Source organism: Rhipicephalus microplus, chromosome 2 (genome assembly GCF_043290135.1).
Source record: "Rhipicephalus microplus isolate Deutch F79 chromosome 2, USDA_Rmic, whole genome shotgun sequence".
NCBI classification, from domain to species: Eukaryota; Metazoa; Arthropoda; class Arachnida; order Ixodida; family Ixodidae; genus Rhipicephalus; species Rhipicephalus microplus.
Window position 1 is genome coordinate 280,441,123 of NC_134701.1, and position 25,925 is coordinate 280,467,047.

General features: G+C 42.9%; 1 protein-coding gene across 1 annotated transcript in view; it reads left to right on the forward strand.

Moving 5' to 3' along the window:
* Positions 1–10,726: 10,726 nt before the first annotated feature.
* LOC119179740 (alpha-N-acetylgalactosaminidase) overlaps positions 10,727–25,925 on the forward strand; it is a 28,172-nt gene continuing 12,973 nt past the window's right edge. Inside the window, exons 1-4 of the mRNA XM_037430866.2 lie at positions 10,727–10,964; positions 17,759–17,928; positions 23,572–23,746; positions 24,718–24,892. Coding sequence (XP_037286763.2) covers positions 17,765–17,928; positions 23,572–23,746; positions 24,718–24,892 — 514 coding nt within the window. The 5' untranslated portion in view covers positions 10,727–10,964; positions 17,759–17,764. The remainder of the gene's footprint in view (positions 10,965–17,758; positions 17,929–23,571; positions 23,747–24,717; positions 24,893–25,925) is intronic.

The window sequence follows — 25,925 nt, forward strand, 5'->3', positions numbered from 1 at the left end:
AACAAAAAGTACGCCGAAGTGGAGTTGGAGAGCTCTGTGTGAGAGAAAGAACAAGAGAAGCGTAGTTCTCACAGTCTATATTAAACTTTATCGACGTTCTTACCATCAGAACAGGGGTTAATTGCACGAAACTACTCAAACAACAAAAATGCGTTATTAGCAAAGGCCTTTTCAAAAAGCAAGGAACAATATGTAAAACTGAGTGCCTCTTCGAGCGTATATTGTCATAACGAGAAAAACACGTTTTCTTACTTTGTCGTAAAAAAAAAACTTCGCCTGAATGTGTGTCGAGCCCACGTTTCAGTATATAAAGACGCTCATGTGAGCCTCTCCCAACTCACGATAATTTTAGTCCCTTGTAGTCTCTGTGTTCGCCAGGGATCATAATCGTCGTCAGCGTATCGATCCCCTGTAATAAGATGAAAGCATCTCCCAATCATCAGCTATCCTTCCTCTCCAGCTAGAATTATGTAATCTTCATTGTGTACACTTGCTTTCCTTAGCGCCCAACACCCGGCGTTTTCTTCTCACAAAACGTATAAGTTTATAAGAATTAAACTTTAATTCTTTAATGCTAGTAGCATTTGCGACCACACAACGGCGAAAAACAGTAGTGTGAGCGAGATTGGGGACGTTTATTGAAGAGGCAAGATAAGGACTTCATTCAGTTGGTACGTTATTCATGTACCAAAAATAAATATACATATGAAAATATAAAAAGTACACATGAAACGGGCAAGAACAAACAAAAACCTTTGTGTAATCCTTGAAAAAGATGTCAATAGTTACACTAACGTTTTTCTTCTAATATTTCAAAGAATTCAAACACGTACCTGGTCATTTTAAACACCGCTCATTTGTGTTCTCATGAAAACTATGACCAAACATTTTTTTTTTATTCTCGCTTCTACTCTGCCAACAAAAAGCCGCATGTACAACATATTTAACCTCCCTACCCTTCCTTTGCGTCCTCTCTCCCTCTAATGACAATATCTGGGGTCGTACGTGCCAAAACGACGATATGGTCACGAGGCGCGCAGAAGTCGAAGGCTCCGGAAATTTCGCACAACTGGAGTCAACGTGTATACCTTAATCTAAGCTCAGGGGCCTCCATGGCAAGGTCATTTCCACTGCCGGGTTTGAACCCACGACCTTCAAATTTCAAGTTTATTTTTCACTTATTAGTACAGAAAAGGGGCCTTCGAATCAGTATTCGAGCACCGCGAACATTGTACCACCGTGACGGCTTCCTCTCATTCGAAACAAAGCCCTGACATAGTACGCACTCTGGTGCAGCAAAACGACTACATCTACATGAACGGTGCCGTATAAACAAAAAAAAAGGTTTAATAAGTGCTTACGCAGTAGTCTATTGCGGAAAACGTAACATTATATATATATATATATATATATATATATATATATATATATATATATATATATATATATATATATATATATATATATATATATATATATATATATATATATATATATATATATATATATATATATATATATATATATACATCGCCTAGTAACGCGGCTCAATGCCGCCACATCGAGCTTGGGAAATGCTGAAGTGCCGTGCGCCCGCTACGAGAAATTGCAAGAACAGCTTTAAACCCTTCGTCGATTGATGTCAGCGCAAAAAAAAAGATCAACTGCTGATTACATTATTCGCCAGAGCAGTGCATACGTGTCAGGATTTTAGGAGCGTGCACGAACTTACGGCCGCTTCTCACAGGTATATGCATGCCTAATTAAAAGAAAAAGAAAGCGTATTACGCAGCGTTAACTGAAATACTTTTTTGGCCGTGTTCTATGTCCTTTAGTAAGGGTGAATGTACTCGAAGTACACTATTTTTTTTTTGTTCTCTACCATATTCTTGCTGTAAATATTAGGGAACTAAGTACTTGCGACTATGCGTATGAAATTAGGATTCGATTAAGGACTAAATCTAATCTCTTTCAGCTGTAACTATAGAGGGCCCCAAATACTCTAATATTGAGTAGTCGCGGTGGACCATGGGTTATCGTGCTCTGGACCACTGACCCGAAAGTGGCGGGATGTTATCCCAGCTGTAGCAGTCGCATTTTTCTGAAAACGAATTTTCAGCCGCCCGTTCATACTTAGCCTGACGATTGTTATAGCGCGAGAACAGAACGACGACAAAGGGGCAAGAAAAAGTCGTTCTGTTCTCGCACTACAACAATCGTCATGTCATACCAACCGGCCCAAACCACCACGCTTTTAAACGTGTACTTATGTTTACGTGTGTGTTAAAGAACACCAGGTGGTGTTCTTTGAACAAACAAGGTATCATGAAACCACGCGATAAAAAGGAATATAAAAAAAGAGCTCTTCCATCTCTCCCACCAAAAAAAAAAAGAGAGAAACAGCTTAACGGCTGACGTACACAACGAGATATTGTTCAAAGTGTTCTAGTTGATTTTTTTTTCTTTGTATTATCGAATAAGCACCCCCACTTGTAAAATCGCAAGTTATTTGCTCATTACTCATGCATTAACTCGAATACGCACGTGCAATTTTGGAGCGTTCAAGCGTAACCTTATTAAAATGCTTGAGCACGTGCAAAGCCGGGAACAACGTTTTCTAATTCTGTTTTTTTTTTCGAACACCGCCAGCTATTGGAAACTAAAAAACAAGAGAGATTGCCAAACTTCCGTCATGCCGTCAACTAGTTTTTATCTCTCCCGCAAGTTCCTTCACGCACCACTTCCAACAGATATCATGGTACCATCCTATCCCTATCCAAGAGCCAGCATTTTAAGACTGCGCACCTAAATTTGAGCCCCCATTGTGTCCCATAATTGTTTATCCTGGTGCACGTGGAACATCAAAGGACTGGAATAGCTTTCCTTGGGTAATGATCTACAGCACTTAAGGATTGAAACGTGACATCACATTCGTTTTATTAGTATAGTGGCTGTTATACGAGCAATCGCTGTCAATGTCGCACGTCATGTCGCAGCAAATCTGAGTGGTAAGGTTCGCTCCGTTGTAACTGTTCGAGTCATAATTACACAGATATGACGCGAGGTTCCGGCGCTACGAAAAAAAAGCACGATAATTCATAGCCCAGGGGCGTTGTCAAAAATCTCTTTTTTGTGGTGGGGGTGGGGGGAGAGATTTTCCGGAAACGCTCTGTATGTCACGGCGAAAAAAAATTCATCTTAGCTTCTCGCATTATTCTCTCGTGACAGCTAGAACACTTTTAGACAGTGTGTTGCGTTCAGGATACCATGGTGTTTTCTTCAAGACACTACCAAAGTAGGTTATTTGCCCGACAATCGATTTCTCGCTCCTGAAATTTCTCAAGCATGTGCGAAAAGTAAGCAAGTCTGAATATTCCGACGAAGCCCGTCTCGCCACTTATATCAACATTGATGCAACTAGCATTTGAGTAGGAGGAGGAGGGGAGGAGGAAGCAACAAAAAGGGAGAAGGCATTTGAGTAATGCAGCGATGAACTGTATGCTGTCACCTCCAACCGGCCGTGTGACCCATGAATGAGCCGTGCACTGCAAATGAAGCCCCCTCTACGACCGCCCTGTTATTTCATTGAAGGTGAGTTTTCAAAACCTCCATGGAGGGGCGCCACATCGATTTACACGAACACGAGCGAGGGCCCACAGCACATGCAAGGAGCATGGTATGTCAACACAAACTCATAACTTAGCCGATTGTTCGCTGTTTGCATTCAAACTTTATAAGTCGATTCATGAGGGTGCTCGCTCTCGCATGAAGTTGAAATTGTTGCGTGGAACAAAATATATATTGATAATAAACATATTCTAGGCTATATCGACCTATTAACCTTTGACATTCTGTAGACGGCGTGTGTGCTTACACAAATCTAAGTTATCTCGTCTTGAAAATTTTGTTCCAGTGCTACATCAGCGACACTGAATTCTACAAAAGCTTTATTGGAAATGTGTTTCGAACGACCATACAATTTAAAAATGTAGAGAATTCTAAATGTCCATGCGACAAAACGCCAATATGCTTACTTGTATAAGGCACGCCGTAGTGGGTTAATGTGGAACGATTTTCGTAATGAGTTTGTTTCAGGCTGAACCCAAACTTAAGTACGCGGATGTGTTGTTATTTTTTTTAATTCCACCTCCGTGGATACCAACACGGCCAAGAATGAAGCACACGTCTTGGCTTTACAATCACTTTCACGAAACAGTCAACACATTTAGCGATCAAAAAATGTGGTATATAGCAAAACTACAGTATGCAGGGTAAGCTTCGAAATTTTTGGCCATCTTGTTTGTGTTTTTTTTAACTTGGCTGACATCGCACAAAACACGGGCCTTTGGTATTTCGACTGCGACCGTTGCGACTGGTATCAAACACCCAATCCTGTATCACGCTCTGCAGTACAGCATAAAGAACTTTATTGAAAGCATTCTGAGAAGTGCAAACCTTAGGACAACACCATGGAACGCTTATCACGTGGGGACAGTTAGATCTAAGCTAACCGCAGCATCGCAGACTATCTGGGGAGCGTAAACTCGATGATGACACTCCGAGCTCTCGAAGACTGAGCTCCATCTTTGTTTTATGCGGTCCTTGTTCTTACGTAATGATCTCTAGACTTTAATTTTAGGGGCGAAGCTCCTTAGGGCGTGGGCTGTGCGTCCCCTGTATGTAGCCACCTCTCGTTTAGTTCTTGCAGTGTTCACTAGATGGTGGTAGCGTCCCTTGTATGTAGCCACCTCTCGTTTAGTTCTTGCAGTGTTCACTAGATGGCGGTACTTGTATTTGATGATGAAAAGATGCAAGATGTTATAAACTAGACGGCGGCACTTGTAGTTGATGATGAAAGATGCGAGATGTTATAAAATAGGAATGATGTCACATATGGCAGGTGTCATTGGTGGAAGGCAATCGTTCGATTTAGCGCAGCGATGTACGCTAGGGGGAAGCATTGTAATAAAATCGAGTGGGCAAAATGTACGGAAGATTCATGGTTTACCAGGTTTTCCTCCAGAGCTTCGCCCACTCATCATCATTCACTTCGTGGACATGGCGGCACTTTTTTCAACTTTAAAAAAGCAAGTTTAATAATGATCGGTTCGCTGCTTCAAAACGAAAGGCATTTCTCAACTTCCTGCCAAATTGACAGACCATATACGCTGGATCTTTATCTGAAACTGACTTCACTCGACCTTCTCTGGAGAGGCAAGTTTACAACGTGTGTGCAATTACATATTCGAGTACTTTGTTTATTCTTAAAGCTGTGTTTTGTCCGCTACTGCGAGGGGTCCAGGGTCAAAAGGAGAGAGAAGAAAAAGAAATTGGCGCAAGCAAGCTTTTGTTTTCATCGAAACAGGCTTAAATCCATCATTCCAGAAATAACATGCCCTCGACCGCGTAGCTCTGTCAGACGAAGAAGGGCAGCTCTTGCGGCATAAGCTCGCATTCGACGCTCAGTGGCGAGCGAAATATGAGAGGGTCATGTCGAGCGAGCTATTGTTTCCGGAGAATTCTCGGTAGCCCACTTCTACGGTCTCTTGTCTTACCCCGTGTTTTATATTTAAAATGACCAGCGAAAGATAGACAGGTTGGGAAAACGAAAAATTTTCCTCTAAACTCGACACACTTCAACCTTTTGCATGACGATGACGTGCCTATGACGTAGAATTTTAGGCTATGTGTTAGCCTCGCATGAAAGCTTCTTACGGTCTTTTTTTTTAATTGTTGTTTTATAATAGCAGGATATTGATAAAGAAACAAAGAGCACAGCTCCACGCGGGCGCAATTCGATTTGACAAGCTTAGCTTGGAGCGTTCTACATACTATATAAATTGCATCTTATAAAATTCAATATTTTTATGTAGTGGTGGGATTAAAGAAGATCTATAGAGAGGCTACAGTCGGCTACCTGCAGGCAGGAATAAATAAAGATTGTTGTAGGAGGCTTTCGTTATGTGATAGACACTAATGATGACAAAGACAATGTTGATGATGAAGGCAGTTTGAAATAGCTTTAGTCGCTAAAAGACGCTCGAGAACTGGCTGCTATGACATCGCGCTGCTTTCGTATATGCTTCAAATGCGACAGTATATGGGAATCCATTAACGAGCGCAAAGTTTAACAGCAACGAAATGAAGGTAGAGGAAGAAGACAAGGAAGAGGAAGAAGACAAGGACGTATGCATTTTACCTGGTGCGCCAATGCACTTGCAGCTTTAAACACAAGCAACAATAAAAACACCTCGTGTATTAAAGGAGGTAACGAATTTTCAGACCAATAAACAGAAAGCTCACTGCTGAATCAGGGTTTGATCTGTACCGTTTTTCCAGAATAAGTTCTAACGTCACCACTAAGACGCTAGCCTTGTAATGTTTGCGTTATAAGCGTGAATAAATAGAATTGGTCTTTTGTAGACGTTCGCAGTCACGAAATCGCCAGACTGTTTCGTACAATGGACTGCTGAAGCATCACGTTTTACAGCCAACGGGACGGTAATGAACTCGACAAGGGTATATACTTTAGCGGCGAGGCTTCTTCAGCCGTGGGTCGTGCGTCCGCGATGTATGCAGTAGTAGTAGTAGTAGTAGTAGTAGTAGTAGTAGTAGTAGTAGTAGCAGCAGCAGCAGTAGTAGTAGTAGTAGTAGTAGTAGTAGTAGTAGTAGTAGTAGTAGTAGTAGTAGTAGTAGCAGCAGCAGCAATTGCTAGCCACCTCCACGGCTGGACTAGAGAAGCAGCACGCGCGGCCTCCTTGTTTTGAGGAGGAAACCCTCGCACATAAATGATAAATACAAATATAGTTGTTTGTGCTGAAATAACCTACAGAGGCGAGTATCGGTGACTTAATCTTCAATAACATTTGCCTTCAATTTGATGCTTATTTTAAAAAAAAACTAGTAACAGAAGGACGCACTTTGAGCACTATCTGAACAGAAAGGGTTGCCACGTTAAACTCGCTGGGCGTGACCTCCTTGGTTTTATAAAGATTTAGCGAGGGTGTGGCTGCAGTGCCATGAACTAGCAGCGGTGAAAGGTGGGAACTAGACACGAAGCGCAGACCCTAACAGAGTGCGCACGTGGCGCTCCTCCAGTCCAGCCGTGCCACCTCTCGTTTAGTCCTTGGAATGTCTGCTGGATGGCGGCACTTCTATATCATGAATATATGATTAAAAGATGCCACATGGCGGTACTTGGAGTGTTCATACTAGATGGACGGATGGATGGACAGACACATAGATGGACCAACGGACAGATAGATGCACGGATGAATAGACGGACGCACAGACGGACGGATGGATGGATGGACGAACGCAGGGATGGACGAGAGGACGCACGAATGGACGCACAGATGGACGCATGGACAGATGGACGGACGCACCGACCGACGTACGGAGGCCCGAACGGACGGAAGCAAGAACGGGCAGACGAATGAATGGATGGAGGCGCTGACGGAATGACGGACGCTTCGCCCCACTCATCATCATGCACTCCGTAAATATGCTGTGATTTTTATATACTTAAAGGGGCCCTGAAACACTTTTTAAAGTAACCATAGAATGAATTCACTGGAAGAGCTTATCGCCTCACAAATTTAACGCCGCAAAAATTTTAAGATTACGACCAGTATCAGCTGCAGAGCTACGAAGATTTGTTGCACGCTGCAATCGCATTCTCTCTTTTCTCGTCCTGACGAAAGTGCTGGAAGCTAAGCAGAGAGAGATGGCAGGGGCAAAGAAAATACGTCACGCACTCCTCGTGACATTGCGCACTTTTCTTCTTTTTTTCTTCGAATGCGTGGCTTTCTCACTGCGATCGCGCGAGCATGCGTGGACAAGTCACGGCCTCCCGTGGTGGTCTCTGTAACGACCGAGCACGCTATTTTCGAATCACCCAATGGTTGATAGATGGCCTTCTACGATTGATTTTTTAGCGTCTTCCATCATTTGTCGAGGAAAGAGAAAGCAATCTTTAGCTGACTTTGATAATTTGTTATGAATTCCAGACTGCGTGTTGCACTATAACACTTGGCACGCGTGTACTCGGGAGCCTCCACTATTGATCTTTAGCGTTTTCTGACCATGCTCAAAAAGTGCTGCAGGGCCACTTTAAGAACATACTGTCACTGAACGCCACACTTCAGGCAGGAGTGTGCAGTATTTTGAGAACGTAAGCAAATATTTAGTACGAAAATATTTGTAAATGGCTAGAAAAAAAAACATTCCATTATTTATTTTTCCTCCTTACCTTTCTATTCCGTTTCCTTTTCCCCAGTGCAGGGTAGCAAACCGGAAATTTTCATCTGGTTAACCTCCCTGCCTTTCACTCAACCTTATTATTCTCTCTATTTGTAAATGCAGATTCAATGTTTAGTGAAGCACATTGCCATGTGGGAGCTGTCACTGTTGGCGTTTCCACGTTCTGTATACGCACAGTGTTAACAAATGTCGTTTATTTTTCTGCATGAAAATAATTTACGCCAGGTGATCGATTTCATTGACAAGCTCATAGCTGCAAAGGGAAAAAATTGTGTTTTAGGTGTTTGAGTGTTCAGTGAAATAAATATAATGCAATCATTATATAATAATCATCATCATCAACGTGTCTTGTCCACAGCTGGACGAAGAGGCCTCCTAATGATCTCCCGTTTACTCAATCATGTGTCAGATGATTCCATGTTATTCCCTACGAGCTTCCCCAATTTCATCACTCCATCTTACTCTGCCGTTGGCTCTGCCATCTTCGACTGCATTTCCTCTTCTTTGATAACGAACCTTTATCTTCCGTTTGAATACAATTAGAATATCAGCTGCCCGTTTTAGCTATCAAAACCATCCTGTGGTCCCCCAAACTATTGATGTTGTTCAAATCACATTGCGTTCCACTCCAAGTTGCACCGTCCTCCAGTTGTTGCTTAGTCACTTTGTTATCCTCCTTATTCGCTCTTAATGCATGTTATCTTCCATGTATGAAACAGACATGTGGAAGTGTAAAGACGAAGAAGACTTTTCCCTGGCGCTATCGAGTGCTCAGTATGCTACAGATGGCTACGCTATACGTCGTTTCGCCAGCGTTACGCCAAGCCACATGGGACGACGACGTCATATGACAGCCTGGGCCTCTAATGTGCTCCACACATCATATGGAGAACGTGACGTTTTGAAATTCGTGTGAATCCTTTCGTGACGTGCCTATGGCGCTTTTTAGGCGACATTACTCCAAAATGTTTCCAGCTGCTCTCAGCGCACCGAAAACGCTCTATGACACTAGATGGCAATGTTCTTATTTCTAGCTGTTCGACCTTTAAAACACGCCGGCTCTGAAGAGAACACTTTCAGTTTGCTTTTGAGTTCTCGTGTTCTCCCAGTGGAATAAATCATACGTGAGGTGCAGACAGACAGCAATGCTTTCGATCCTGGGCTCAGTACCATACCAAGCTAAGGGCAGAAAGCTCTCGGCGGGAGGATAGACAAATCGACTGAGAAAAAAAAAAGGACAAAGTTCGCCTTTGAGTCTTGTTGGGTGAAGGCATAAGAGATCTTCTGGTATTTTTCCCCCGAGAAACATTTTTCCTCCTCAAGATTGTTAGGAAGGTTACTTGCCATTCACACAGGTGAACAAAAAAGCGCAACGTAACGCAGAAGACAGCGCTCTGAAATATCTGGTGTCCTTTCGCATGTGAACTCGGTTAGCTTTCCATGACGGCATGTCGCGATCTTCATGTTACACCAAGCGGATTACTGTCCTTCTTTTTGCGCATTCCTACGTGTATAGAACTCGAAGAAGACGATGACGAAACAGCCTTATCGAACCAACCGACCAAAACAGTATCAATAGAAAGCTCACATGCGATATCTTTCGACGAACGTTATACAGGAGTTTCTGCGAAGATCCATAGTTATCTATAGAAAGATCTTTTAACATACACGCATGCGATAACAGTGACAAAGTGGAGAACTAAGACATCTAAGTATTTTCTACGTTGGTTCATAAAAAGTTATTTTGCCAAGTCATCTTAGGTTTTAGTAACTGCCCTGGCAAGCGTGCTCCGTTGTGTAATAAAGCTGATGAGGTATATGAATCATATTTCGAAGCTTTTCTCTCTTTATTTTGCAAATAGTACAGTACGAACGAAGTTTCGGTGTTAAGCTGCAGAAATATATCTTTTTGAGCGACATTGCGTTGCATCTGCATGCTGTACCTCCTCATCGTGAAAGAAGGATTTTAATAATCATTGAGGTTTTTACATCCCAAGAGCAAGATGTCGCTATGAGGAATACCGTTATGGGGAGCTCCGAAAATTTCGACGATATTTATTGTGCACTTAGATTCAACAACACCATGCTCTAACATTTTGCCTCCATTGAAATGCGGCCGCCGGGATTCGTTTCTACGACCTTCTGGTCAACAGGTGAGACATGGCAGTGAAATTGGCTTCATTAAAAACAAGGGGCAACTGAAAACGAATTGAGCACCTGTTATACGAACCAAGACAATGAAAGGAACGCTATTTCGAGACATTAGAGACGATGGAAGGGACGCAGTCCGTCCTTAGAAGAGTCGAACGCGGTTGACGCTGAGCATCGTCGAGGACAGTGATGCACAATGCATATAAAACAAAAGAAAGAAGGCACAAGTAGAAGGGCAGGGATTTGCTCGAAAGCGTGGATCTGTAGGAAGTGCACGAAAAAGCGCACAAAGGACGCGAGAAACAGACAAGCCCTCACTCTCCTCCTAACGTCACGATAATCTCGCTCGCCCCTGCTCGTCTTGCAGCTATCACGCGACGCGTCTACATGCACTGGGCGTTCGAGATAGGAGCAGCAGCAGCAAGCAGCAGTAGCGGCCCGAACGCCCTTAGCGATCACTCGGCCCCATAAGGACCAGCGCAGCGTTTTGCGATTGCTACCCTCCCTTTCTTTTCCTCGCTGGCTGTCGGACCGAGGGCCTGTGACCAAAGGTACGTGTGTACCAGCATGCACTACACGACTGCGTTAATATAAGTTGTCGGCCGTAGCTTGATTGCTTTTCTCCGATTGCTCGGAGGTAGATCCTGACCTTCCAGTTGTGTGCTGCGTAAGATTTGAGCGTGTTCGCGCTTTAAGCTGTACACAAAAGTCAGGCAAATAACTCCCCGGACTTTTCACTGCTGAATCGAGGTCATAGTTTGCATGTAACCAACATGATACTTGTTGGGGTTTTATTCTCAATACCACAATAAAGTGGGGGGGGGGGGAGGCACCGAGTGTAGGGCTCGGGAAGTGTTAACCACTTAGTGTTCTTCAAGGTGCTCCTAAATCTAAGTATATTCAGGCGCTATAATTTCAGTGCTCCATCGAAATGTGATCACCGCGGTCGGGATTCAATACCGCGGCCTTTGGGTTAGCTGTCCAGCATTATAACCACCAGATTACCCTGCAGGTATGCAACGAACAAAAGTACATGTTGAAAAAAAAATAGGTCATAAAACTATATAAACTAGACCCGAATTATACGTTATACGTCGGAGTTTCATCACCACCGAAACTGAACTGCAGGTTTGTTTATTTCTGGGCTTGTGTTTGAGAAGGTGCGACGAGGTGCTGGCCCAAGCATTTGCGAAGGGTTATGTCGGTTTAAAAGAAGGACGTTTGTAATTTCCGTTGTGGTTGATTTGCAATTTATTTCTCAAGCCGCATTGTTTATTTTCACGCTGTGCGGGTCTCCAGTAAAAGCCACTAAGCTTTCACTATAGCGAGTGTGTTGAGTTGTTTCGTAGATTACCAGAGAGGCAATGTTGCTACCTACGCTGTCTAGTTCCCTGGGTCTTGGAATATTCAAATCGTGGAACGTGGTTGTTTGCACGGGGAAGAAGAGTAAAGCTTTTTTTTTTTGCTTATCTGGGATGACACACATACGTTTCTACCTATTGTCCTTGTTTACAAATCCACAAAGTTTTTTCCTTACAAAGCTGTATTGCCGGTAAGCTTGCCTCCGCTCCTGTTTTTCGTGCCTTTTTTTTTATTGTCTTGGATTCCATCGCTGCAGAACATAGCAATAACTGCGAACTGCTGAAGGAATTGCAATAATATCTATTCAGTTAATATCTGCTGAAGGAATAGCGATAAACATTAAGTTGTTTTCACCTCCAAATTTTCACCTCGCTGCAAAGTCGCGACGGAGTGGGATAGTTTGTACTCTATTCTCGCATATTTTTTTCGTTCTTTTTTTTGCTTGAAGACGTTTTGGGATAAAATTCCAAAAATTGAATATTCATTGCAAACAACAGAGCGAGATAAATAATTTCGTTGCTGTATGTAGACTCGAATTAGTATCCTAGTCAACTAAGCTTAAGTGCATTGTACAACGAAGCAGGAAAACCACTGCTGTGATGACACGAGCCGCCTGTGCGAAGTTAGCACGTACTGTGCTCAAAAAAGTAACAGTTCTACCCTTCGAAATTATTAATGAGAACCAGCAGACAACAATGCAAAAGACGTTACATTTACAAATAACAGCACCCCCTATTCCTTCCTTGGCACCATTTTCTGATCAATAATGTTCTGTCTAAAAACGTGCTCTTCAATTTACACTTATTTTCTTCCTTAAAGATATTGTCTCGTAATTTACGTGAATTTAGGTCATGATTACTACTATTTATTTGCAGATATAAGATATTTACGTTTATGATGGTAATTTTTGTTGTGTGTGTGTTAATTGCTGCTCTTATTGTGCTAAGCTGCGTTTTCATGTCGTAAGATAAAGTAATTGTTATCTAAGGCTGAAGGAGGCCAGAGAATTTTCTGTTGGTGAAGAGGTGATATGAGCTCCACTAGGTGCTCAGGTAGACTTTATAAAAAAAAAAGGAAGGAAGGATGATGTTTAGTGCTCTACCCAAACGCCCGCGCCACTCTGCGTTTAATTACACACTTAGACAAGCTGTGATAAAGATTGCGGGCACATCAACTTGCACTACTCGCTGTAGTCAAAGCTCTTTCTGTCCTTGTCTCTTCTTCTGTAGTTACATCGTAACTATACTCGTAGTCTTGCGCTGTGCAAATATGTTGCAAAGCTAAAACTTTGATTTTTACACTTGGACCATTTGGATGTCGAGCGTTCACTAGGTTTCAAATATATTTTATGATTCATATGGGTGGGTAAGAAACAAACTCCTGGTACAGCTTACTCAGTATGAATGCCCCTTCCTTAGATGTAGGCTGATCTGCTGTGCGTGGCAGCCTAATGTTTCATGCGATATGCTGCTAAGCGCTATATCTATTACCGGCATCAGTGACCGCATTTATGGAACAGATAATTGCAAAAACAAACGCGTACTATCGTCGAAACCACATACATCGAACTCGCTGAGGGAATCGAAATGATATATAGTATAGTTTGATATTTAGCTTTTAAAGAAGTTTTTGTGTTTTCGATGCAAATTTTCGAACGCAAGTTGTCTTTACAGAACTGCTTGACGATAATGTGAGGAAGGTGGCTTGAAGCACATGGAGCTTTTATTCTTTTTCTTATTTTTGCGTAGTGTGTATTTGACGGTAGAGGGTTTCATGGAGGAACGGATTGCGAGCGAGCAAATGCGGTGTCATTAAGACCCTCTTTCTCACACCACTCACTCTCCCATGTGCACGAGGGAATGTTCCCTTCCATCAGCCTAAGCAGCAATCTGGAGGAAAAAATTCAAGAAAAAGTATTTACTACAACAACAACAAAAACAAAAATAACATTATTATTATTATTATTATTATTATTATTATTATTATTATTATTATTATTATTATTATTATTATTATTATTATTATTATTATTATTATTATTATTATTATTATTATTATTATTATTATTATTATTATTATTATTATTATTATTATTATTCTAATGTTCTCACTGTCTGATGTTATTTCACATGCACTGATGTCGCCCAATACATGGACCTTCACCATTTCGCCTCTGTCAAAAATCGACCGCCCCGTCCGGAGTCAAACCCGCGGCCACCAAAAATCTTGCGCTGAAGCTCGTCACCACAAACGCATAAGATTTTTGTGTCAATCTTGATCTGCAGAAATTTTCCCGCTATTATTGGCAAACGCTGGTTGGTCTTCGAGAAAAAAAGCGTATCTAATCAGAGGGAAAACACAGCCTCAATAGAGGCAGTGTCAAAATATGTGTATTCTACACGTCAAGTGTTCGGCGCGGTCACCGCCTTCCGTAGGAGATATGAATGAAACGAGGACTACTGTTACTCCTGTTATCTTATCGCTTTTTCTTTTCATTCACCTTGTTTTTGTTTATTTTTCTTTCCTTTTTATGTTTTAAGAACAAGAACATAGAAAGGGGGGCTGATAATAGAGCTTTTGTTTTATGCAGAACGGAAGCAAGTAGGCACTTTAGGAAAACAAAATTCTAACTTACAACGAAAAAAATATCCACCGCGATCGAGTAGTGATCGCGTTGCTCAACTACTCACTCGAGGGTCGCTTGTTCAATCCCGGCCATGGTAGTTGCATTTTGATGCAGGTTAAATGCCTTGGGCCCGTGTACTGGGTGATTTTAGTGTACGTTAAAGGGACACTGATGTTAAGTAATAAGTCGACGTTGATTGTTGAAATGGCATTCCAGAAACCTCGTAGTGTTACTTTTCTGCCAAGGAAGGGCCTATTTTGAAATAATATCACCTTTTAGTACTCCGCGTCGGTTTAGCGGACTTCAAGTTACCCGCCTCAAGAAACAGACCGACCGGACCGCCTGATGTCACTGTTGCCGTGCACAACGTTGCCCGGCTTTACTGCACTAGTAGCAGCAGACCGAAAGCAGCGGGAGCCACAGCAGCAATGACCATTGATCAATTTCCCACCATTGGCTTCGAGATTGCAGACGCTTTTGTTTCAACTTTGTCCCGCTAGATGGCACCACCTGTCCCTTTTAACCACGCGAAAATGGAATTTTCGAACCACTCGTGCCATTCCCCATAGTAATGTCCGACGGTTCTTTTTTTCTTGAAGCAAACAGAAACGAACAAGCAGCATTTTATTGCGTCTCTTGGTGTACGGAACGTTCTTCATTTAGTGCAATCAGATCGATTACAAGTGATTAATTGTAGGCGGTCTATTTGATGGCATCGGGATCATTTTGAAAATTTCCTAGTGCGGCGCTTGTATTCTTGTGCATTTACTTTAATTTCTCGGTAAGTGGGGCACTGTTGTTGACAATACAGTCGTTTTAGATGTTGTCATACATTAAGCTTTCACTCTGACGTAAATTGTTATATGACTTTAGTGTCCCTTTAATTTATGTCACCGTGCGCATTCATGTACACGTTCGCACTTTATTCATATGCGTCTGTCCTGTGGGGATGTGTTCGTGCTGTTACTTCCTCGTCTTTTATTTTGTAATTCATGGTATGGCGCTCAATATTATCATACTTTAAAGAAGAGAGACGCTTGGTTAGCAAATGAGATCCGATTTCAGCTATTTGCGCCCTCGGGGAACCAGTGTTTCATAATGGGGATCAAGAATGAGGAGAAGATATTTGTGGAGTGAGATTCAGATTCGCGCAACTCAGATTTATGAACCGTAGCACGCACCGAAGTTAACCTCTTTCAAAATACTTTGGTGGGCAGCCTATGTTCTAGCCATAAATTTTCGCTTATTGTATGCGCATTGCCACGAAAAATTGCCTTCTGCACAAATTGCACGAAACGCTCGTTCATCACATCTCCGTCAGGTGGCCCCACCTGAGTGCTTGTATCAGTGTCTATCCAGCAGTTGTCCCTAAATTCCTTCGAGCAGCGTTGTGAGTTCGGAGACACTAGGGATTCCGCAAAACCTATCATCTAATGAAATAAAATGTGATTTTTGAAGTGACAGCGGCTCCTTGTAAATTTTTGTATGCCCTGCCATCTAAATTTTCCTAACGGCGGAGAAGATAACTTAAGTTCCCACTTTCTTTATGAGACGGTTGTAATGCTTTCGTTGCAGTTTTCTATGACATATGCGCACAAGCATACTTCATATATGCTTGTATATTTGAATAACAAGATTAGCTAGAACGCGGTTGAGTTTGGCTGCAGACTGCACAACTTCTTGAGAAGGTGTCGAAGTAAATTCACGTACGACACTTTGGCTTGTCCCTTCTTTCCCGTGGGGAAGCAAAATGCACCTCCTTCACGGCGCAGCTTACGTTGATTTAGAAGCCCGTATACTTTCTCTCACAAAGGTTCCCCCATTACAAGGGTTCCCACATCACTTCCAGCGGTCCACAAGGGGCCTTCAAAACATACACGGCTGAAAACCACCACCTCAAAGAGACAGAGACAGTTTGTACAAGGCTCCTTCAACCCAGTTATAAGAAGGAAAGAGGCGTCCCAGTTCTATGGAGATATCGGCAGCAGCCGTAATTGTATCCGAACTTTTTGTCGAGAGAGGCACTCCTTTCTTTTATTTCTTTAATAAATAATGGAGGATTCTTTGTCCCCAATTTCTGACAACTGCTACGTCTTTTCGCTGGGTTAGTAGTAAAAAGTAAAAAATAAAGACGCAAAGAATAACTCCTCATCCTGCCATGTTTTCGTGACGTTTTATCACAGAAAAGCCATCGCTTTCGATACTTTCCCTTAGGAGAAAACTGCCTTTTTTTTTCGTTACACCTTAAGGAGTTCTTTCTCCACGAGTTTGTGAAACTGTCCTTTTGCTCTTTTCGTTGTCCTCGATTTTTTTTTCATTTTTCTGGTTATGACGTATTTTCACTTTTTATTACACAAAGATGGTTACCTTTTTTTTTTTTGTAGCGAGACTATTCACTCACAGCTTTTGTGGGCTTGTTGAAACGCACTCGCATCAGGGCACACTGCAAACAGCTTAGTTTTTGAGAGTTCCTTATCTTCGCAATTTTTCATCCACAAACTACATTTCACAAAATTGTGGTCCTTGCAGACGCTTCTAATATCACCGTGACTACTTTTTCTTTCCACTTTGCGAATTTCGGTGCCCGATAATTCTTACAAGATACAAACGAAACACAGAAATGATACAGTACTACGGGAACAAAATATGGAGCTTAATTATGAATCCCTCGTGGTTTTTCGCCGCGGAAGCACTTAAAGAATAGATCAAAATATTACAAAGGTCTAAATTAAACACAAAGTGGTGTTCTGCTAGAACAATGCGGCCCTTCACTGATCATCACAAACCATATAAAAGTTCTGTTTTGGGCAGATCGATCATTTTTAGTTTCTGCTATTACACGGCCGCGTTGACTAAAAACAGTAAGAACAGTAAAATCTGCTGTAGTAGGATTAGAGAGGAAGTTCCGACAACGATGACTAAAATAAAGTAGTTACCTATATATTTACAGAATGGTTAGAGTACGCCTCGTAACGCTCAGTAAAAAGGTACGAGCACATTTTCCAAACATATTTCAAAGAAACGAGTATGTGAGAACACGGGATGATGCTAGGGTCGATGTTTAGACAAGCGGACTTGTCTTCTTCAAGACTAAAATTTGAAGGAGACAAGTTCACTTGTCGAAAAATCTGCTCCAGTGACACCTCCAATTCAAGAATTTTTCGTATCTTCAAGCTTCACCCTTCCCCTGAACTTTGGCTTTTTTTTTTTTCTCTCTTTATAACAAGATGTTTTGCTTCGCTCCGGGTTCGCACGATACGCACGCGCTGTTTCACTGTTGTGCTTTGTTTGCTTGGTTGCTGAGCATTGTTATCGCTTTTTCCCACTCTCATATTCCTCAATCCTCGAAACGTGCAGGAGGGTATGACGTCATGGTTGCTGCTTCCCCTCGTGGGGATCCTGTACATGGCGAGCTGCAGCCATGGCTTGGACAACGGTGTGGCCCTCACACCGCCTATGGGATGGCTCTCTTGGGAGCGATTTCTGTGCAACGTCGACTGCAATAAGGACCCCCAAAACTGCATCAGGTACGAGCGGCGTGAGTGCCTTTGAATGTGTGAAATAAAAAGTAAAGAATTTGTGGACACGTCACCCATTAAACTAAATTTGTAGAAAAGAAAGGGGCGGTATTTTGACCACTCATAACAAAGGTTGGCTAACACGTATAGTCGACAGCAGCTGACATTTGCCATAACTCGGTAAAGACCGGTGACTATTAACAAGGGCTGATAGAGTGCAAGTAAATATGGTGGTCGAAAGCACGTGACTTAGTGGGATACTTGTTATAGCACGGGAACAGAACGACGACAAAGGGACAAGAAGAAGACGAGTGCGCTAAAGACTGTTGCCATGTGGCCTTAGGAATCGGTTCATATTTTGCGGCATAAGTAGAACATCGCTGTAGCCCATTATGGAACACCGGTGAGAAATAAAGAGAAAGAGATGAAGGCAAAGGAAACGTGGGGAACCGATTTGTACTCAATTTGCTCAAAGTTGTACGGAAAGAGCAGCAAGAGAATCAAGACAGAAAGAGCACGTGTTGGAATACATAGTATTTAAAAGGTCGATAACATGCTACTGACGGTATCATTAAATAGAGAAAAAGGAGATCCTGCCTTTCGTTCAACGCCCCGCAGCCCCGAATAATAAAGCGCGGACGGCAGCCGTTCAGGTGCTCCCTTCGCAGACCCTCTCGCGCCACAGAAATTAATGAAAGATTCCTCCAGTTTACGATTACATGGGAAGCACTTTAGCCGGGGCCAGAATGCAAAGACCACGTGATGGCAGGCACACGCCACGTGATGCAGGGCGATTTTATGTAAGTTGCGGGTGTATGGGCATTTCACGCTTTGAGAGCCAGTCTCAGCTTCGCAGAGCAGCTTTTCGGGCGATTTTACGATTCGGGTTACTTAGAAATGTCACAATGTTTCATAGAAGGAGCGCGAGGCTACCGGCCTAAACAGGGGACCAACATAGTGCCCCCTCTTTATTAAGTTCCTGAAGAGTATCGAGATACGTCGATACCTTTTACTTTAAAATTTACTGGTCGATCAGTAGGCGTTAAAGAAAGAAGAAGATGCTTTCACCTAATTACATTCCAACACGTCATTATTTTTTCACATCCCGTTCGCTTCTTACACGTGAAGCGAACGACCAGAGCCGCTTTTCTCCCCTGCCTGCTCCTTCTTGGGCACTGCTTTCCTAAATCTTTAATATGGCTCAGGCTCATGGTGCCGTCTTCCTTGCAGTTCAGACGTGTTGGTCACACTAAACCTTTTTCTTTTGCTGCAGGAATGAGAGCCTGTTAGTACACGCAGGCATGTGCTGAGTTTTTCATTAGGGTGTTGGGAGGGGGAGTGTAGCAAGTTTGGCCACAGCACGCCTTACTCTCCTCCCTCACTCTGTCGAGTCCGTAGAGAACAGATTCCGCAATGGACGCAGAAGTGAAAATGAAGCAGTGACGTACGCCTCACAATGACTTGTCATTGGTCCGTGGCTTTCCGACGTAAAACTGGGAAGTAAAGAGTTCTTTGAGGGTAACATCAGTGGTCCCTGGTCGTCTTTTTGGTCCAAAAAAGGCGTAACTGCAGCACTGTGAATTACAAGCTGACTTGAATCGTCTAAGTAAAAATAATAGATAGAATTGGCACCTCCGCAAAAAAAAAGAGAGAATAAAAATGACGTATGATGTCTGTTTAAAAAAACGTAGAAAGAAGACTTGGCGGCCCTCTCCTACTAATGTTTAAAAGTTCGGTTGGGGAGTGGGGGCTAACCTTGCTCATTAAAAAATTACACGAAAGGCTTGACTAAGTAAGACCATTGAGAAACCTCCCGTGGTTGTCTGGTGGTTCTTGTGCTCGACTGCTGATCGGCAAGTCACGGGATCGAATCCCGGCCACGGCGACCACATTTTCGTTGGAGGTGAAAGTGCTCGACTTCCTTGTATATTTACTCAAGTGCACAATAAAGAATCCCGGGCAGTTGAAATTTCCAGAGCACTCCACTAGGGCGTCTTTCATAATAACATATATAGTGGTTTTGGGATGGTAAACGTCGACGCTTATTATATTAAGGCATGGGCGAGGATTCACACTCCCCATACACATCTCCACCATGTGCACACGCATACGTGAATTGTGTATCTCCTCCCTCTCTCTCACTTTTCTCTCTTTTCTCTCTTCCCCGTGTCGGGTAGCAAATTGGACTTAGTCTAGTTAACCTCCCTACATTTCTGAGATTTTTCTTCTCTCTTTCATATAATAGTAAAGTATCAATCTACATAATGGGCAAGTTATAAAGAGTGCATAAGGTTGTGTAACGAAAAAAGTTCGGACAAGCAGGACCAGCTGCTGTGACCGCTCCCATTTTGAATTACCTCGAGACGATTGTCAGGGTGACCTTTAGGTAGCACAGGAGGGGTCAACTGCACTTGGTTTTGATGAACACGCCAGCTGACGATTTTTTCAAAGATAAAGGAAAAGTAGGACGTATCAATCACGCTGCCGTTTAGGGAGCTTTTGTTTGCGTCCAGGACAATGGAAGGGCGCACTTCTGTAGCGGTGACGTTGGAACATGGCGTCGCTCAAAAAAAAAAGCGGCAAGCAGCTGACAAGCGAGGACAAATAGGACACCACAATCAGTATTTATCGTTTTTTTTTTTTGCTTGAGACGAAAGCGGATCGCTAACAAGAAAAAACAGGCTTTGTTATACCCTATTTGTTCTTAGATAAAAAAAAAAGAAAAACAGGGATATGTAGGAAACACAATTTCGTACAAAACGACCAATTGTGATCCAGGTTAGACGGCTATAGTACGTCTTTGAAACGACCCCGAGAAGTTCTTTTTTTTTTTTAAAGATTGCTAACCAGCGGGGAAAACCGCACTTAAAAGCTGCGCGAGGCAGATACAACAAAAATGCTGAAATGCTTCAAAGTCTTCGCTGTAGTTTCTCGATCTTTCTATAACTTGTTACTTTCGTTGTGGAGGACACGAAACAACTCGCAATTGAGTATTTACGTGGCCCTTTATGACGCAAAAAAAATTGTGGGGTATGCCAATGTGAGACGTTTCTGCTTATGTACACACATCACTTCTTCGCTGTCTTCGTGTGGTTTTTCACTGTTTTTTTTTTTTACTACTATGAACCAACTTGCCCAGAAAGCTACGTTACTGGACATATCACTCTTAATAAGGCCCTCGTTCAATGCTGGCCATATTCAGGCAACCAGACGGATAATATCCGGTTTCCTGGCTGCATTGCTTGCTGTAAGCGGGACCAGATTAAACGTGTATGATGTGTGCACGTTCTATTGTAACTGAAACGTAATTCGCTGGTAATTACTCTCGTCTTCTAACTTTTTAATATGAATTACAACTAATACTGTCTGATTAATGTAAAAAAACAGTGTCGCTGTTGAGCAGAGTAAGATCCATTCAATATTTAAGGCAAGAAAAGCCATAAGGGTGAATTTCTGTGAAAAAAAACGACAGAATAAAATCAATGATTAAGGACACAAATATACTCATACTATATTAGATAGTTTTGAAACAAATAATCGCTAAAATAAAAACAAGTGCAGAGAAAATGACTTTTATGCTCCAAGTCAGCGTGGTGATGCGTTGCTGTTAAAGGTCAACACTGGGGATTTTTTGAACATGTCAGAGTAATCGTGTTTCTATGTTTCTGAGACACTCTTGTCACGAGCCCAATAGCTGGAATGCCGAGGATATTCGGAAATATTTTCAACAGGCAAAAAGGCACAATACCAAAACCGAAACCCAACAAAGCGCACTGTCTACGTATGACGTACTGTTTGGTAAGAGGCGGAGTTCTTACACTTGACCCCCTGGCGCGGAGTATGAAAACTGCAAAAGCCAGACCAGTGAAGCGCAGAAAAAACCCCACAGAGAAAGGAATGAAGTTTTTGCCACACCAAACACCGCCGCCGTCGTCTTGTGGCCATCAGAATAACCGCTGTAGTGGCCAAAGTAGCGATGCCATCAGCTGCGTCACTTCCGTTGATGTGCCAACCATGACGTCACATAGACAGTGTTGCCAATAATTCTCGCAAGCCAGGTGAGCGTTTCGAACCAATCTTTAAAATTTATTTGCAAACAATGAGCGCATCTCTCAAGACTGTAATTTAGCATAAGTGACGGAGAGAGAGAGAGATAAAGATGCAAGGAAAGGCAGGGAGGTTAACCAGACGCACATCCGGTTTGCTACCCTGCACTGGGGAAGGGACAAATGGGAGAAAAGAGGTTGCAGAAAGATGAGAAGGTACACACAATCACGAGCACACTCAAGGAGCACACACAGTCTATAGGCGGTGGACGGAGGTGGTATAAGTGACGGAAATGTGGAAAGAAACACACCAAGCGAATTTCACTGAGATCCATTGACTTCAAAAAACCTCCGGAATCGGCCTTCAAGTTCATCTGACACAAAAGAGGCTGCTGGATGTTTCAAGCCCAGGTGCAATAATGGTACTCCCCTTTATCGTATTATTACATTCTGTATTATAATGATGGCGCTTTCGTTTCACGTGCTCTTTAATTCCACCTGATCACTTAGGTGCTGTCTGAAGAAGTTCACTGAGTTGTCAGTGATGCCGCCTTTCACATAACCTGCCAAAGAACTGCTTACAGAACAAGTCCAATAACCCTGTCCCTTACACCATACCACCATCAGTGCCGAATGCTTCGAGCTACGCGAATGGTACGTCAAATATACACTGGAAGTTCAATAAAATCATCTAGGGTAAATACGAATAAAGGACACGTATACAACCAGTACCAAATACACCAACCTTGAAAATAAATCAAACCTACCAATTCCTGGACATACTTTGAAGCTCGATGTTCTCACGAGATTTGTCGTAAATTCTGAGAGCAACACTGAGACCAAAGCAAGAAAAAAAATTAAGACGTTCGTACAGTCTGATTGGTTTAGTGTGTGTAAGACATGATCGTAAATGATCACTCTCGGTCTATTAATGTCAAAAACAGAAGGAAAAAAACAAAAAATAAAAGTCGCCAGAAAAGATCGCAGAGCGCCAACACGCTGTGATCGAAAGAGATCAAGACAACGAGAACACTTTTGTGTTGCCACAGTCTCTCCTCTTGTCTCCGTATTTAGCTTATATTTATGACATTCCAAGAATGTGAGAAAAAAAACAGGTACATAGTTTCATTATTGATTGGCACTGTTGACACTTTTTGAGATTCGAAAGTGAGTAACAATGCAAAGAAATGACGTGGCTTTTGACACGTGAAAATAACAAATTGAGCAGTACGCTTCAAATACTTCATAACATCGCGAACACACAAACGATGATTCATTGGGAGTACATCATAAATACCTTATACTTTTCCAATGCTTTCCTATTGGAAATCAATTAATAAGAAAATGAAGCGAAGAGAAGAGGACGTATAAGCACGCAGTGTATCAGTACTGGGTCCGTGAATTGCTGCCAGTAATTGTTAAAGTGGGTGGGCATTAAACGTATTCGCAGATTTTAAAGTAAGTTATTTCAGCTACATTATCGAAAGTAACAAGAGGAATATTTTAAGAATAAGCACACGGCCCACACACAGAGAGAAATCGTTCATTATCTGGCTTCGCTTTGCCCGAAACTTGATGCGCTCTAACACTGGCGTGATGCCTGCAGCGAGCAGCTCTACAAGACAATGGCGGACATCATGGCAACCCAGGGTTACCGGGATGCGGGCTACCAGTTCGTCAACGTGGACGACTGCTGGATGGCGGACGAGCGTGATTTTGACGGCCACCTGAGGCCCAACGCCACGCGCTTCCCAAGTGGCATCAAAGCACTCGCCGCATACGTGCGTATTCCATCATTGTTTCGCTTTTTTTTTCTTTTAAGAGGAGAGAGGGGTGCGAAAGGGATGGCGGGTGGACGATTGAAGAGAAGGGTGGAGGTCGTGTGATTGCTTCTGCGAGGTTAATTGCTAAGATTAAGTCATTCGGTACGGTGCCTATCAGCTTAAACCATTCAACGACCTTCAACCTACGCGTAATCGCTTTACTAGGACGTGTGATTTATTTGTTTCTTTTTCCTTTTTTTTTTGTTCCGCCTATCTTTCTTTCCTTTGCGTTTCTCCTTCCCCAAAGAGCAGGCAGGACTTCTAGCCTTTGGGCGGCAGTTGTCAACCGTCCTCTTCCTATTCATTTGGTGCCCCGCCACGGTGGTCTAGTGGCCAAGGTACTCGGCTGCTGACCCGCAGGTCGCGGGATCGAATCCCGGCTGCGGCGGCTGCATTTCCAATGGAGGCGGAAATGTTGTAGGCCCGTGTGCTCAGATTTGGGTGCACGTTAAAGAACCCCAGGGGGTCGAAATTTCCGGAGCCCTCCACTACGGCTTCTCTCATAATTATGTGGTGGTTTTGGGACGTTAAACCCCACATATCAATCAATCATTCCCTTGGAATCCAGTGAGTTACCCTTGATGACCGGCGGTTATCCTGCCAACGCTCTACGGGCCCGTCCTATGTCCATTTCTTCTTCTTGATTTCAACTATAATATTTTAACCTCCAAATGTTCCCTGAGCCACTCTGCCCTCTTAATGTTACACCTATCATTTTCCTTTCCATCGGTCGCTGCGTCGTCCCCCAAAAAACAAAACAAAGACTTTCGACACGAAGACGGGTTTTTGTGTAATCAAAGTCTTGCTAAAAAAGCAAGCTGAACACTCCTGAAAACGTGTTGGTGGACTTTTAAAAGTCTGGCCAGCTAATTCCTCGTGTCTGTGAGCAATACGCTCGAACACTACGCTCCAAACGTTCTTTCTACCAGATACACGACAAGGGCCTCAAGTTTGGCATCTACCAGGACTCTGGCTTGAAGACGTGCGCCGGATACCCGGGCGCATTGTGCCACTACGTCAACGACGCGCGTACCTACGCCGACTGGGGTGTCGACATGGTCAAGCTGGACGGATGCAACCTCAACCCACGTCTCATGGACATTCGTGAGTGCCCATGCGCTATGCTCTTCCTGCGGGCATATCATATAGTTTATTTTTTTTTTCCGAATAATAACTCGAAGGTACAAGTCTTCACGGCAACGGTTAAGCTTTGTTCAAACTGGATCTTCCGTTTTCCGCTCGGGAAGGTCGTCCCCATATTACTATCCATGGCTGGAATAGCGGAGGCTTTTATTACCATTAAGCTTCTTTTTTTAATGCGAATAGTACTTATTTAACTAGCATAATAGGTTCCAGATGTGTGCACGATCATCCACCAACATCCACTTACCTCAAGCACACACTGATGACGTAATTTAACAGCAAGTGGCGTCAGGTATTGACGCGCGTAACATCATGCAAGCGATGTACGTGCAGCTCAGTGCAAAAGTTTCCAAGCTCCACTCCCATAGGAATACATGAGATGGTAACCTGGGAACTTTTGACTTCCCCTCTACATCGAATAAACATACATAAAAAATTTAAAAATCCCCCGACAGCGGTATTTGAGCTCAAGCCCTTTGTAATTGGTGAAAAAGTAAGCAAAAAATTAAGTTTCACCCACAAAATTTGGTTGCGCCCACTTTTCAACTCTGCAATGGAGCCGTCTTAACTAACAGTTTTTCCATTGGGTGTAGCATGTATTGTAGTCCGCAGAAGTTTTTGCGAGCCAACCATATGCGTTAAATAGCACTAGCAAAAACTGAAAATACAAGAAAAGAATGGTTCACGTGTGTTTCCCGGGCAATGATCCGGGGGTGCTCCGTAAAGCACCAAGACAAGAAGCGGGAGAAAAGAGAGACGGTGGTTCCCAAAATATTATCCAGGGATTTTATAGAAAACTACATTGCTGCGACACCTAACATCGCGCAGCGAGGTGTTGAGTCTATCGGCCATGGCTGTAGCAACACGACTGGTGTCTCAGATTTACTTAAACAACCAGTGGTACAGAACATGACATCGGAATACCTGTGCCAATATGCTGAAGGTTGTTCTGCCTGGCCATGGTTGTGCTCGCAACGACAGGCTCCATAAGCCA